The sequence below is a fragment of the Trichechus manatus genome, unplaced genomic scaffold, assembly GCF_000243295.1.
Source record: "Trichechus manatus latirostris isolate Lorelei unplaced genomic scaffold, TriManLat1.0 scaffold00045, whole genome shotgun sequence".
Lineage (NCBI taxonomy): Eukaryota > Metazoa > Chordata > Mammalia > Sirenia > Trichechidae > Trichechus > Trichechus manatus.
This window is the reverse complement of record NW_004443981.1, coordinates 9,209,148-9,221,095: the sequence shown is the minus strand read 5'-3', so window position 1 is coordinate 9,221,095 and position 11,948 is coordinate 9,209,148. Positions and strand designations below refer to the sequence as shown.

At 54.1% G+C, this 11,948-nt stretch overlaps 1 protein-coding gene across 2 annotated transcripts in view; it reads left to right on the top strand.

Moving 5' to 3' along the window:
• TRAF3 (TNF receptor associated factor 3) overlaps positions 1-8,750 on the top strand; it is an 81,002-nt gene extending 72,252 nt beyond the window's left edge. For both annotated transcript variants that reach the window (XM_023731770.1, XM_023731771.1), the window contains 3 exons: positions 768-908; positions 6,330-6,504; positions 7,681-8,750. In XM_023731770.1, the coding sequence (XP_023587538.1) occupies positions 768-908; positions 6,330-6,504; positions 7,681-8,252 (888 nt within the window). In that variant the 3' untranslated portion in view covers positions 8,253-8,750. The remainder of the gene's footprint in view (positions 1-767; positions 909-6,329; positions 6,505-7,680) is intronic.
• Positions 8,751-11,948: the final 3,198 nt, after the last annotated feature.

The window sequence follows — 11,948 nt, the reverse complement described above, 5'->3', positions numbered from 1 at the left end:
GGGCATTAAGGGCGTTACAGGCGGACGCCGTGGCGCGGGCATTAAGGGCGTTACAGGCGGACGCCGTGGCGCGGGCATTAAGGGCGTTACAGGCGAACGCTGTGGTGCGGGCAGTACAGGCAAATGCTGTGGGACTTTTGTCACAGTCTCCTCAGGCACCTGAGGATTCACTGCCGTACTTGTAGATTTTTTTCTCACCTGCTTTCTCACTGTATTGCGAGGGCTTTTCAGACTGTAGGTTGTGGCCTGTTGGGAGATTGTGAAATAATCTAGTGGATTGTGACCAGCATTTTAAAAAACTGAACTAGAATAAAATAGGATATATCCTTGTTAGTGATTATGGCAAGTATGGTTTGTGAAATCTGCTTTTCAGGTGTAGGCACACACAAGTGTGTGTACATATGGGTTGACGTGTAATAGTGTTTCTTACCACATTCCCTCCTAAGTTTGAAAGCTGCTCTGGTGAAAGATATATTCATTTTCAGCAGAAACTTGGAGAAGCCTCCCATTCACCCTGAAGTTCCCTTAGCTGCCACACCTTGCCTCACCCTGATTCCTGGGAGAGGTTCTGAGAAACGCGCTGACGGGGCTCCTGCAAAATTCCCAGAACTTCAGTTCCTCTGTGGAGGGAATGTTTTTCCCGGCACTCCTTCTTCCAGTGAACTAATGGAAGGCCTCTATTGTGCAATTTAATTACTGCCATTATAATTGCTGTTCATTAATATTAAAACCATTTTTCTTAAATTAATTGAAGAATTCTTTTTCAGGTTTCCTTGCTGCAAAATGAAAGTGTAGAGAAAAACAAGAGCATACAAAGCTTGCACAATCAGATATGTAGCTTTGAAATTGAAATTGAGAGACAAAAGGAAATGCTTCGAAATAATGAATCCAAGATACTTCACTTACAGGTAAGACGCTTAAAACTATTGCTGGATGGCCAGGTAAAGGAACATGTCTTCAGTTTTCTCCTTTAGGACTTTCTTAGTGAGATGGTCTAGCTAAAGCTCTGGTTTTTGTCAAGCAGAGAGGCTACTCTTGTTTCTCTTGCTTTGCTGTGTTAAAAATTAAAAAACAAGCCTGTTGCCATCGAGTCGGTTCCGACTCATAATGACCCTATAGGACAGAGAACTGCCCCATAGGGTTTCCAGGGAGCAGCTGGTGGATTTGAACTGCCAACCTTTTCGTTAGCAACCAAGATCTTAACCGCTGCACCTTGCCATGTAAGGGGAGAGGTTTTTTTTTAGTGAACACACGAGGAGAGGTGGCAGGGTCAGTTCCCTTGCCCTGTCTCTGCAGCCAGCCCTGACACCTTCTGGGCCTGTGACCCACTGTTGGTGAGATAAGGCTTAAAACCTGTGTTTTAAAAATGTAGTCACTATTTATTGCTGTTTAGGATTTCATTTTGTTCTTGGGTAATTGTGATGTGTACAGGCTTACTTCCTAAAGTGAAGTGAGGCCAAACTATTTTGTCCTGCGTTTCTAACTGGCACACATACTGCTATGCAAACAACGTGCATGTTATACTTTCTTTTTTTTTTGGCCAACCATGCCTGCCCTCCAGGGTATTTTGATAAACATGCTATACTAATTTTTTACATGTTGCTGTAAAAAATTAGCATAGTGTGCTTAGTAAAATACCTGGTGGGGGGCTTTTAGCAAAAAAAAAGAATAGCACACGCGTTATTTGCGTAAAAATATGGTACTCACCTCACTTTATTTCACCTAACAGTCCAAAGGCACCTCCAGAAAACAGATAGACCTGATTAAGATGTTGCTTCTCATTTCTGTTATCAGCCCAGGTCTTCATCAGATACTTGCCAGGGTGTTTTTCTATAGCTGCGTGAGCGTGCGGATAGAGTCTATTTGTTACAGTACGTCCCCCAGACATCATGCATGCCTGAGGGAGAATCACTTGTGCTTTTGAAATTGTTTTGCAACGCTTGTATATATGGCGTTTTCCAAAATTATCTGGAAGAGACAGTCTTCTAATCATGCAGTACTGGCGTCTTTGCGCATGCCTTTACTCACATTCTAACATCGGAGTGTGGTTACAACGCCTTGAATTGCATAGAGATTTATTGAATTAATGTCATTTGTATTATACTTTGTGGCTGTCCAGAAAGAAAAAACAAAATGAAACATTAGATTGCGTTAGAGAAGGTGCAGGTCATCACTATTGAATCAAGCAAAACAGTACAATGTCACATAAAACAACAAGCCTCCCCCGGAAGCCCCTGGCATTTTGCTGAGGGCCCACCCGGGTGTTGGTCAGACTGTCCAGCCCGATGGCCCCCTCACCTGCAGTGCCCTGAGCAGTGCTAGCTTTTCCAGTGTAGCTGCTGCATCTGACCTGGGGCTCAGAGAGGCAGTGGAAATGCCAAGGAAGTCAGTGTTATACTAGAAGGTTGTCTGTCAACAGCAGAAGAAAGAAGAATAAAGTAGCAGGTTCGTTTAGAACAAAAACACTTAGAAGATACCTAACTATGTCATAGATGGATGTGTGGGAACGCTCAGAGATTTTATACACATTCCTTTTCCCTGGGCTTTGAGAAAAGTCGGAGGAGGTGAGGCCACAGCAAGAACAGAGTGGAGGAAAATAGGTCACATTTTAAAGAGAGGGACTCAGCTCAGACCAGATGCTGAGCCCAGGGTTTCCCCAAGTGCAGGAACAGGGGCTGAAGATGTTGAGACTCGTTAGGGTGGTTCGCTATTTAATGAGGGTGTGCACGGACGCCCCTCCATCTGTGAGCTTTAGCTTCACCTTCACTGTGGCTGTGGGGTTGCAGCACTTGACTGGTGGATAGAGGTCCTGCTGCCAGTCGCCCAGAAAGCACCAATTGAGAGCCTCCACGTGCTGGACTCTTGGGGTGTCGACTTGACTGTGAGTCAGACACGCTGTTACTGATGGGAGGTGCTACTCGGCTTCCTCTGTCCGTCTTCACCCTCTCAGACAGCCCAGCTCAGACTTGCCCCTTCACTGTTGCCTTCTCAGAACCCTCACGTACCCCGAGAAGGGCTGCGCTTACCTTCTTTACTATGCCCAGAAAGCTTTGTGTGACCGGTCCAGTCGCCTTTCCTGCTGTCCACACTGTCCGCAGCCAGATCGACCTTCTTTCCCCCTTGAAAGGCTCCAGGCCCTGATGGACGTCCCTGCCCTCGAGGGCCCTCTTCCCCACCTTCCTTCAATGGCCAGCTTCGGCTCTTCCTCACAGCCCAAGTGGCAGCGTGAATGCCACCGCCTCCAGGAAGCCTCCCCTGGCCCCACCCTCCTTGGGCCTCCGCAGCCCCTGTGATGGCACGGGTCACTCTATTGTGGTCACCTTGCTCCTTGTCTGACTCCCCAGCAGACCCTGAGCCCTCACGGCTGGTAGGAGCGCATATAGGATACAGAGTGCCTGATGGCCAGAGATGTGACAGACAGGGGTATGGTCAGAGAAGGTGTTAAGGTGGTGGAATTTTAAGAGTGTGTTTGCATTAGCTGGCCCAGGGGAAGGACTGTTTCTTAATATTTTCTGTTTTAAAGATCCTGAATTTCTTCATTAAAAAGACAGCCTCGGTATTAGCTTAATTCTCATGGTCCCATTATCAGTAAGAACTAGATGGATTTGATCGTTTCTGCAACCAGTGCGTCTGCAGGGCTGAAAGCCCCAGAGCACAGAGCTGAAACTGGATGAAGGCAGCGCCCCCTCCACACAGCCCTGGACTCTGAGGGCCATGGGCAGCCCCCACTTCCACCCAGCCCTGGACTCTGAGGGCCATTGGACAGCACCCCCCGCAACAGCCCTGGACTCTGAGGACCATGGGCAGCCCCCACCTCCACCCAGCCCTGGACTCTGAGGGCCATGGGCAGCACCCCCTCCACACAGCCCTGGACTCTGAGGATCATGGGCAGCCCCCTCCACACACAGCCCTGGACTCTGAGGGCCGTGGGCAGCCGCCTCTACCCAGCCCTGGACTCTGAGGGCCGTGGGCAGCCGCCTCTACCCAGCCCTGGACTCTGAGGACCATGGGCAGGCCCCTCCACACAGCCCTGGACTCTGAGGGCCATGGGCAGCCCCCCTCCACACAGCCCTGGACTCTGAGGGCCGTGGGCAGCCTCCTCCACACAGCCCTGGACTCTGAGGGCCATGGGCAGCCCCCTCCACACACAGCCCTGGCCTCTGAGGGCTGTGGGAAGCCCCCTCCACACAGCCATGGACTCTGAGGGCTGTGGCCAGCTCCCCTCCACACAGCCCTGGACTCTGAGGGCCATGGCCAGCCCCCCTCCACACAGCCCTGGACTCTGAGGACCATAGGCAGCACCCTCCATACAGCCCTGGACTGATAAATGAGACTCCAGAAAGCAGGACTTTTGATTGGGATTTATTTATATGGTGAGCACTCTGTGCTTCACCTCAGCTTCTGAATTCTTTTCTCATAACATCGCACACATCCATTTAAGATTTGCTATCTAGAAAGACTGTAGTGGCTGGGGTATAGACACTTAAGGAATGAAATCATACGTGTTGCATCCTACAGAGAAAGCTTGATTTCGGTCTGCTTTCTGCTTTGAGACTGCCATGTGTATAAGTGCACAGGCCTTCTTAAAAAATAGCACATGTTCCCTTGCTGTGTCTGAAAAGTCCCTTTGAGTCATTTGGTTGAGCCCTGTTTCTAGGTGTGCGTGTGCGTGTTATGTGTGGGTTGTGGATAGGTGTGACTGACTCGGGGCTGGTGTGTGGCAGCTGGGGGAGCAACCCACCCCCCTCCCGTGAATGTCGGAGCCCTCTTCTCAGATACCACAGTCCTGCCTGTGTGAGAAGGCGTGGCCGCCGAGTGTCCGATGCTCAGATGGTGCCTGTGCCTCCACGTCCACTGTCCCATATGCCCCCAGGCTTGGAGAAGGAGTGGCTCCGTGTCCCCACTTCTTTATCTGAGGGGTCTGAGTGTTAGAAACTATGAGTGACGTGTCCCAGTCATCCTGCCACAAAACACGTCAGCTAGACCCTTGTTTACTCTCTTCGTTTTCGTTAACTTGCCTCTTCTTCATTAGTGTCCGTTTCAGCTCGGTTTATAACATTAACGCACAGTACGCGGGCGTTATCACGGGGGTACCAGGGAGCTCACTAAAAACACGTTACGGTTTGGGCCTTCGTTAATACCACTAGTATTATCTCAGAAAATAGACTTTGTGAATTAACTAAATACTCCTCTGGCCATACCTACTTGTTTAAAAATGAAAGTCCATTGCTGTAGACAAAGATGTTCCTTAGAGAAATCTGACTCTTAAATGCTAACTAACCAGAGAGGACAGAAAAACACGACACTCTTACCCCAGAGAGACCACTAGACCTGTGTGTCTGTGCCCCGTGGGATTGACAGCCAGCCAAGGTGACAAAACTTATATGTTTAAAAACAGAGTCCAGAAAGGGAAGTGCATTAGGTGGCGGGGCCCCTGCAGCCTCCATGGGCCTGTTACCCCTCAGCTGGCCACCAGCTTTAAAGCTAGCTGGCTGCCGCTGCTGGGGGCTCGTTTCACCCCGTGACTGTCACTCACTAATGGGGAGTTTAGATGGTCCGCGTGTTTCTGGAAAGATATGTCTGCGTTAAGGGAGCATAGGGTCTGGCTGCTCTGTTGGCAACTACGTGCTTACTGGAAACCTCCCTACCTGCCTGCCCCTCCGCACTGAGCCGAGTGGAAGGAGGCCTGGGTGAGAAGGCCTGGGGCCTGGTTTCCCATGAGGCCCTCTGTCAGCCCTGCGCGAAGCAGGTGGCCCAGGCAGCTGTCCCTCCTGGGACCTGGCTGGCCCGGAGTGGGGCAGAGGAGGGAGAACTTGCTGTTTGTCCTCCATCTCTGGTGGGTCAGAGGAGGCGAAGGGCCCCCTGAGGTCCCTGCCCTTTAGACTGTGCAGCCGACAGAGAGTGTTCAGCATCCTGAGCCTGAGACCCCTGCACTGGTGGGGTGAGGCCTCTCTGTGCCTCGGTCTCCTCCTCTGGTCTCCCCAAGATGCCTGGGGGACTAAGGGGGTGTGTGTGAGTTCTGGAAACCAGGAATGTGAGGACGGGCAGTTAGGGCTGTGGGCATTCTGACAGCAGAGCCTGTGGAGGTCCTGGCGTCCAGGGGAGGCGGCTGAGGGGAAGGGAGGCAGCAACCCTGGGCGCTGGCCTGGGATGGGAGGGGCAGCCTGAGACCATGGCTGTCGGCCGTCTTCCTCAGTCCCGTGGCCCCCATGCGCCTCCCCAGGCCCTGAGCTGGTGCCGTTCCTCATGGCAGCACAGCTGCCCCCATGGTGGCCTCCCTGCCTGCGTCTCAGGGTTCTAACTGCTGTTTCACACTTCGACTTTGGCAGCGAGTAATAGACAGCCAAGCAGAGAAACTGAAAGAACTGGACAAAGAGATCCGTCCCTTCCGGCAGAACTGGGAGGAGGCCGACAGCATGAAGAGCAGCGTTGAGTCCCTGCAGAACAGGGTGACGGAGCTGGAGAGCGTGGACAAGAGCGCAGGGCAGGCCGCACGCAACACGGGTGAGAGCGGGCGCACTGAGGCACAGGGTGGGGGCAGGATGGGGGCTCTGAGGGACCCAGGACGGGCAGGGCTGAGGGACGGGTTGGGGCAGGACAGTGGCTGTGAGGGACCCAGGATGGGCAGCGCTGAGGGACAGGGTGGGGACAGGACAGTAGCTGTGAGGGAGCCAGGACGGGTAGGGCTGAGGGACGGGGTGGGGGCAGGACAGTGGCTGTGAGGGACCCAGGATGGGCAGCGGTGAGGGATGGGGCGGGGACAGGACGGGGGCTTTGAGGGACCCAGGATGTCCCAGGGTGGGCAGGAGCTGTGAGGGGACCCCAGGGTGTGGGTGTGTGGGACAGGTGGGGAACGGGCCTGTGAGGGACTGGGGCGTGGAAGTGGAAAGCGGGGAAGACAAGGTCTGAGAGGGGCCCCGGGGTGTGGGGAGCCTGCAGGTCCTCAGTGACCTCATGGGACAGGTGCACAGTGGCATGCTGCCTGACAGCAGCTCTTCCCTGTTCTGTTTGGTGCCGGTACAGCATTGTGACTTTCCTGCTGAGCGTCCCCAGTAGGGACAGAAACGTGTCCCTCTGAGAATGTCCCCTCCCTGTGAGGCCCCGTGTGTCAGGGAGTAGGGAGGGCCACTTGGTCCTGGTGCGTCTCAGGGTCTCCCTGAGAGAGGGGTCACGGGGTGGAGCCAGCCCAGGTGGGTGATGGGACAAGAGCAGAAAAGGGAGCTGGCCTGCAGGTCCCATGGACCCCCTGCTCTGGGGACTGAGAGTATTCCGAGTACTTGCAGGAGAAGGATTAATGGTGGAAAGGAAAGAGATGGACTTCTGCAGGGGGCATTGAGGTGAAGCGGGCAGAGGTGGAGTGGAGGGAGGAGCGGCTCAGGGTCGGCGCGCAGAGGACTCTGGGGGTTCAGGACCAGGTTATGCCGTGTGGCCGCAGGAAGGAAAGGTGGTCCTGTGCGTGTCATCAGCTGGGAGTTGTGGGTGGGAGAAGGGCTGCAGGAACCTGAGACATGCAGCAGAAAATGGGTATTGGAGGATGACTCCTGGGTGGGGTGTGCGTCAGTCACCCCACGATGGCCACAGTAAACCCTGTGTTCTTATTTGGTTCAGACGCCAGCTTGGACCTGCTGGTTCACTTTGGCACTTGCCTATCTTAACTGGCCCTCCTCCTCGCCCTTGCAGGCTTGCTGGAGTCCCAGCTGAGCCGGCATGACCAGATGCTGAGTGTCCACGACATCCGCCTGGCTGACATGGACCTGCGCTTCCAGGTCCTGGAGACCGCCAGCTACAATGGGGTGCTGATCTGGAAGATCCGTGATTACAAGCGGCGGAAGCAGGAGGCCGTCATGGGCAAGACCCTGTCTCTCTACAGCCAGCCCTTCTACACCGGCTACTTTGGCTATAAGATGTGTGCCAGGGTCTACCTGAACGGGGACGGGATGGGCAAGGGGACGCACTTGTCACTGTTCTTTGTCATCATGCGCGGAGAGTACGACGCTCTGCTCCCTTGGCCATTCAAGCAGAAAGTGACACTCATGCTGATGGACCAGGGGCCCTCTCGGCGCCATCTGGGAGATGCGTTCAAGCCCGACCCCAACAGCAGTAGCTTCAAGAAACCCACCGGAGAGATGAATATCGCATCTGGCTGCCCAGTCTTTGTGGCCCAGACTGTTCTAGAAAACGGGACATATATTAAAGATGATACGATTTTTATTAAAGTCATAGTGGATACTTCGGATCTGCCCGACCCCTGACGAGTAGCCGGGGAGATGGATTAGCAGAAGGTAACTCCGTTGGGGGGGTTGAACCGGTCTGTCTTCACTGAGGTCCTCACGTTCAGAAAGGACCTTGTGGGATGGCGGAACGGCAGAAGGTGGCCCGCACGGCCAACGGGAGGAGCCCACGTCCACATACACCCTGACATGTTTTCTAATAGACTAGCAACACTCAACTCTGAAGACCCGTTTATCCTCCACGGAGGTAAATGTCACTGTCAGAGGAATTTTTCATTTTCATTTCTAAAGATCTAGTTAACTAAGGTGGAAAACATATATGCTAAACAAAAGAAACGTGATTTTTCTTCCTTAAACTTGAACACCAAAAAAAGAAAAAAACGTACACGTGGGATAGCTGGACATGTCAGCATGTTAAGTCAAAGAAGAATTTATGAAGTAATTATGCAGTTCTGATATATTCATCCTAAAATTCAAGAGTGCAATCTTGTTTCAAATATAGTATATTGTCTATTTTTAAGGCCTCATCTGGTCTCTGTTTTAATAATTTGTTTGTCAGAAGACCCTGAAGTACACCTAGGTCTTTTTTGAAAGTCTCTAAATTCAGAATCATTTTTTTAATTTAAAGGTCTACAGATGATTGTTACGGCAAACATTTTATTTTAAAACGTTGATAGACTGCTATTTCTTGGAAGAAAATGTAAAATATCAAACACTGGTTATCACTTGTGATAGGAAAGAGAATATCCAATCTGTTGTTATTTCTCGTTAGAAATGTAAACCTTCAATATCTGTCGTAGTTAATGACACTACTTCAAAATTATTATGAGAGGAAAATTGCTCATGGATGCTGTGCATCATTTTCAGATTTATAATTGTTTTCACCCTAAAATAGGGCATTAGTTGAACTTTGGAGTTCTAAACAAAATCCTGTAGGTTTTTAAAATTCTGCCCCACGTGTCCAGACGCGCGCTCTCTCGCTGACGACCCAGACCTTCAGTCCAGTGTCCGGCATCCGGGGGTGGGCCAGGGGACTTGTGCCGAGGAGGCCACAGCAGACTGTCTCATTCTGTCCTAGTGCCGCCCGTCAGTGATCTCCGACGGTGACATTTCTGCGTAGAGATGGTGGCATCTGTGCCTGTGCCTTAGATGTGACGTGCTGCTTCTCGACCCTGGGTTTGTGTTTGGTGTCACTCTAGACCCTTCACCACTGAATTGTCACAGATTCCAAATTGCTAGGCCCCACCAGTGAGCCCCGCTCGGTGGAGCCTGGCCCACCCCCCAAGGCTGATGTGGACAGAAAGCGGCACCCTTGCCCGGGGCCTCCCCGGGCTGTGGACGACATCCGGCTCCACGTAGAGTCCTCTGAGCATTCCGGAGACCGCTGCCCTGGGGCCGCCCAGGCTGCCCGGCAGGCCCCCAGCACCCTGGCCCGGGAGGTGGCCTCGCCCCAGCCTGCGCCTCCAGAAGGCGCCTCTCGACTCACTGTTTACTTTTCCCCATGGTCCAACTGTGATGCGGAGTCTTCAGCCCTCCTCCTGTAGGTCCCCTTTTGCTATGCACCACGCTCTCTGGGTGCTTTTAACACTGACGGGTGCTACACGTGATGGGTGCTTTAGGCAAACCAATGTGTGCGAACCACCGCATCTGTGCCACTCGCTCACAGCGGCGCGCCCGCGATTGGCTAGCCGGGCCGCGCCCCCACTGCCTGCCCCTGGGCCCCCCGCCTCATCGCACGGGACGGCTGGGCTGGTGCCCCGGTGGCCCGCGCGTCTCTGGTGCTGCCACCTGTCCTGGGTGTGCCTTCGCCCCAGTGCCTGCTGGAGGTGCCCTCCATCGCGTCCATCCTCCCCGCTGACGTGCGTGGCCGCGCCGCCCCTGGCTCCGTTGCGATCTGTGTGTGACGTGCTCGGCTCTTCTCCATCTGCCTTTCTCTCTCCATCCCCCTGGAGTTGCTTTGAGGTGAGTCCGTGTCACTGGTTCTGACCCACCTGAGGAGTCTTGTCACTGCTCACAGGAAGGACTTCCTGCAGACACCGTGGAGAGACCACTGTTCCCTCCAAGGTGTGCCGACCCTCCCCCTGGCCTGCCCGGGTGCTCCCCGCAGGCCTAGGGGTAGGGGACCACCTGGCACTCTCCCTGTGCCCCAGACGGCTTTCCTGAGGCCACCACAGGATCTCCCTGCGACTTCCTTCCCTATCACAAAAAGTACCCCCAGTATTAATCAGCTGAGGATAAGCAACGTTTTGGCCTGGTAAAAAAAATCCTCCCCTTCTGAGTTTAAATCTGGTTTGGGTGTCCGCCTCCTGGGAGCACTGCTGGGAGGCCCCACCCCTTGCTGGGGACTGTCAGTCCTCCCAGGTGGGCCCAGGAGACTAGAGGGACCCTCCTCGGCTTCCGCCCAGGAGCCCCGGGCTGTAGCGGCAGTGGCAGCACTGTCATGGGATGGGGACAGGTGCATCCCCGTGGGATGGGATGGGTGTGTCCAGGTACGTCCTCGTGGGATGCGATGGATGGGTGTATCCAGGTGTGTCCCTGTGGGATGGGATGGGTGTGTCTGGGTGCATCCCTGAGGGATGGGATGGGTGTATCTGGGTGTGTCCCCATGGGATGGGATGGGTGTAACCACATGTATCCCCGTGGGATGGGATGGGTGTATCTAGGTACATCCCTGTGGGATCGGATGGGTGTATCTAGGTACGTTCCTATGGGATGGGAGGGATGTATCCAGGTGTGTCCCCATGGGATGGGATAGGTGTATCCAGGGGTGTCCTGTGGGATGGGATGGGTGTATTTAGGTATGTTCCTGTGGGATGGGATGGGGGGCAAAAACCTTGGGTCCCTGCTCGGTGTGCACTTCTCTCTCGGGTGCTCAGACCTTCTGGGGAAGAGCAGCTTGCAGGGTGGTCCGTGGTCCTTCGATCGTGGCCGCACCTCGAGCCGCTTCCCTCAAGGGCTCCTCGGTGCCGTCTGGTGCTTGCCGCCTGGGCGTCCACGGCTGTGGTCTCTGTGCATAGCCTGGCTGCCACTTCAGTGGAAGCCAGCCCCCTCGCTTCACAGGGTCCCAGCAACAAGAGGTGCAGGGTCATGTCCACGGGGTATTTGTGCATGCTCTTCCCCCGGCTAAGGTGACAGCGTCCCCATAGGACAGACAGCCCCAATGCTCTGAGAAGCCAGCATCCTCATAGGACAGACAGCCCCAATGCTCTGAGAAGCCACGCTGCCCTCTGTGCTGAACTCGCTGTCCATATTCCTCTTCACTGTGACGACTCGAGGACCACTGCAGTCTCCTCGCCTTGAGCACAGCCTCCCAGCTCTGGCGTCTCCCTGGGCAGGGACATGGCCCCCAGGCAGGGCCAGGCAGAGCCGTGGTGGCAGGGGGCACGGGCGCGCAGCCACAGGGCCCCCCAGGGCTAGCGCTCACAGTGTATGAGAACCCGGGTTAGTGCCCGGCTGTGTCCATGTATTTGGGGGTGCAGGTTTGGAAGGGTCACCTGTGGTCTGGGCTGAGTGAGGGGCCTTCTAGTGTGGTGGGGGGACAGCCACGCCTCACCCAGCCCTTTGGGACAAGACACATAGCCCCAGCTGGCTGGACAAAGTGAGCTTAAATAGGCTTTTTTATAAGTTGACTTTTAATTTCCCAGGTCAGGTGGCATTCAGAGAAGTCTTAAGTAGTAGGAGTTTGTGTAGATCGTTTTAGGACCTGTCAGGCAAGAG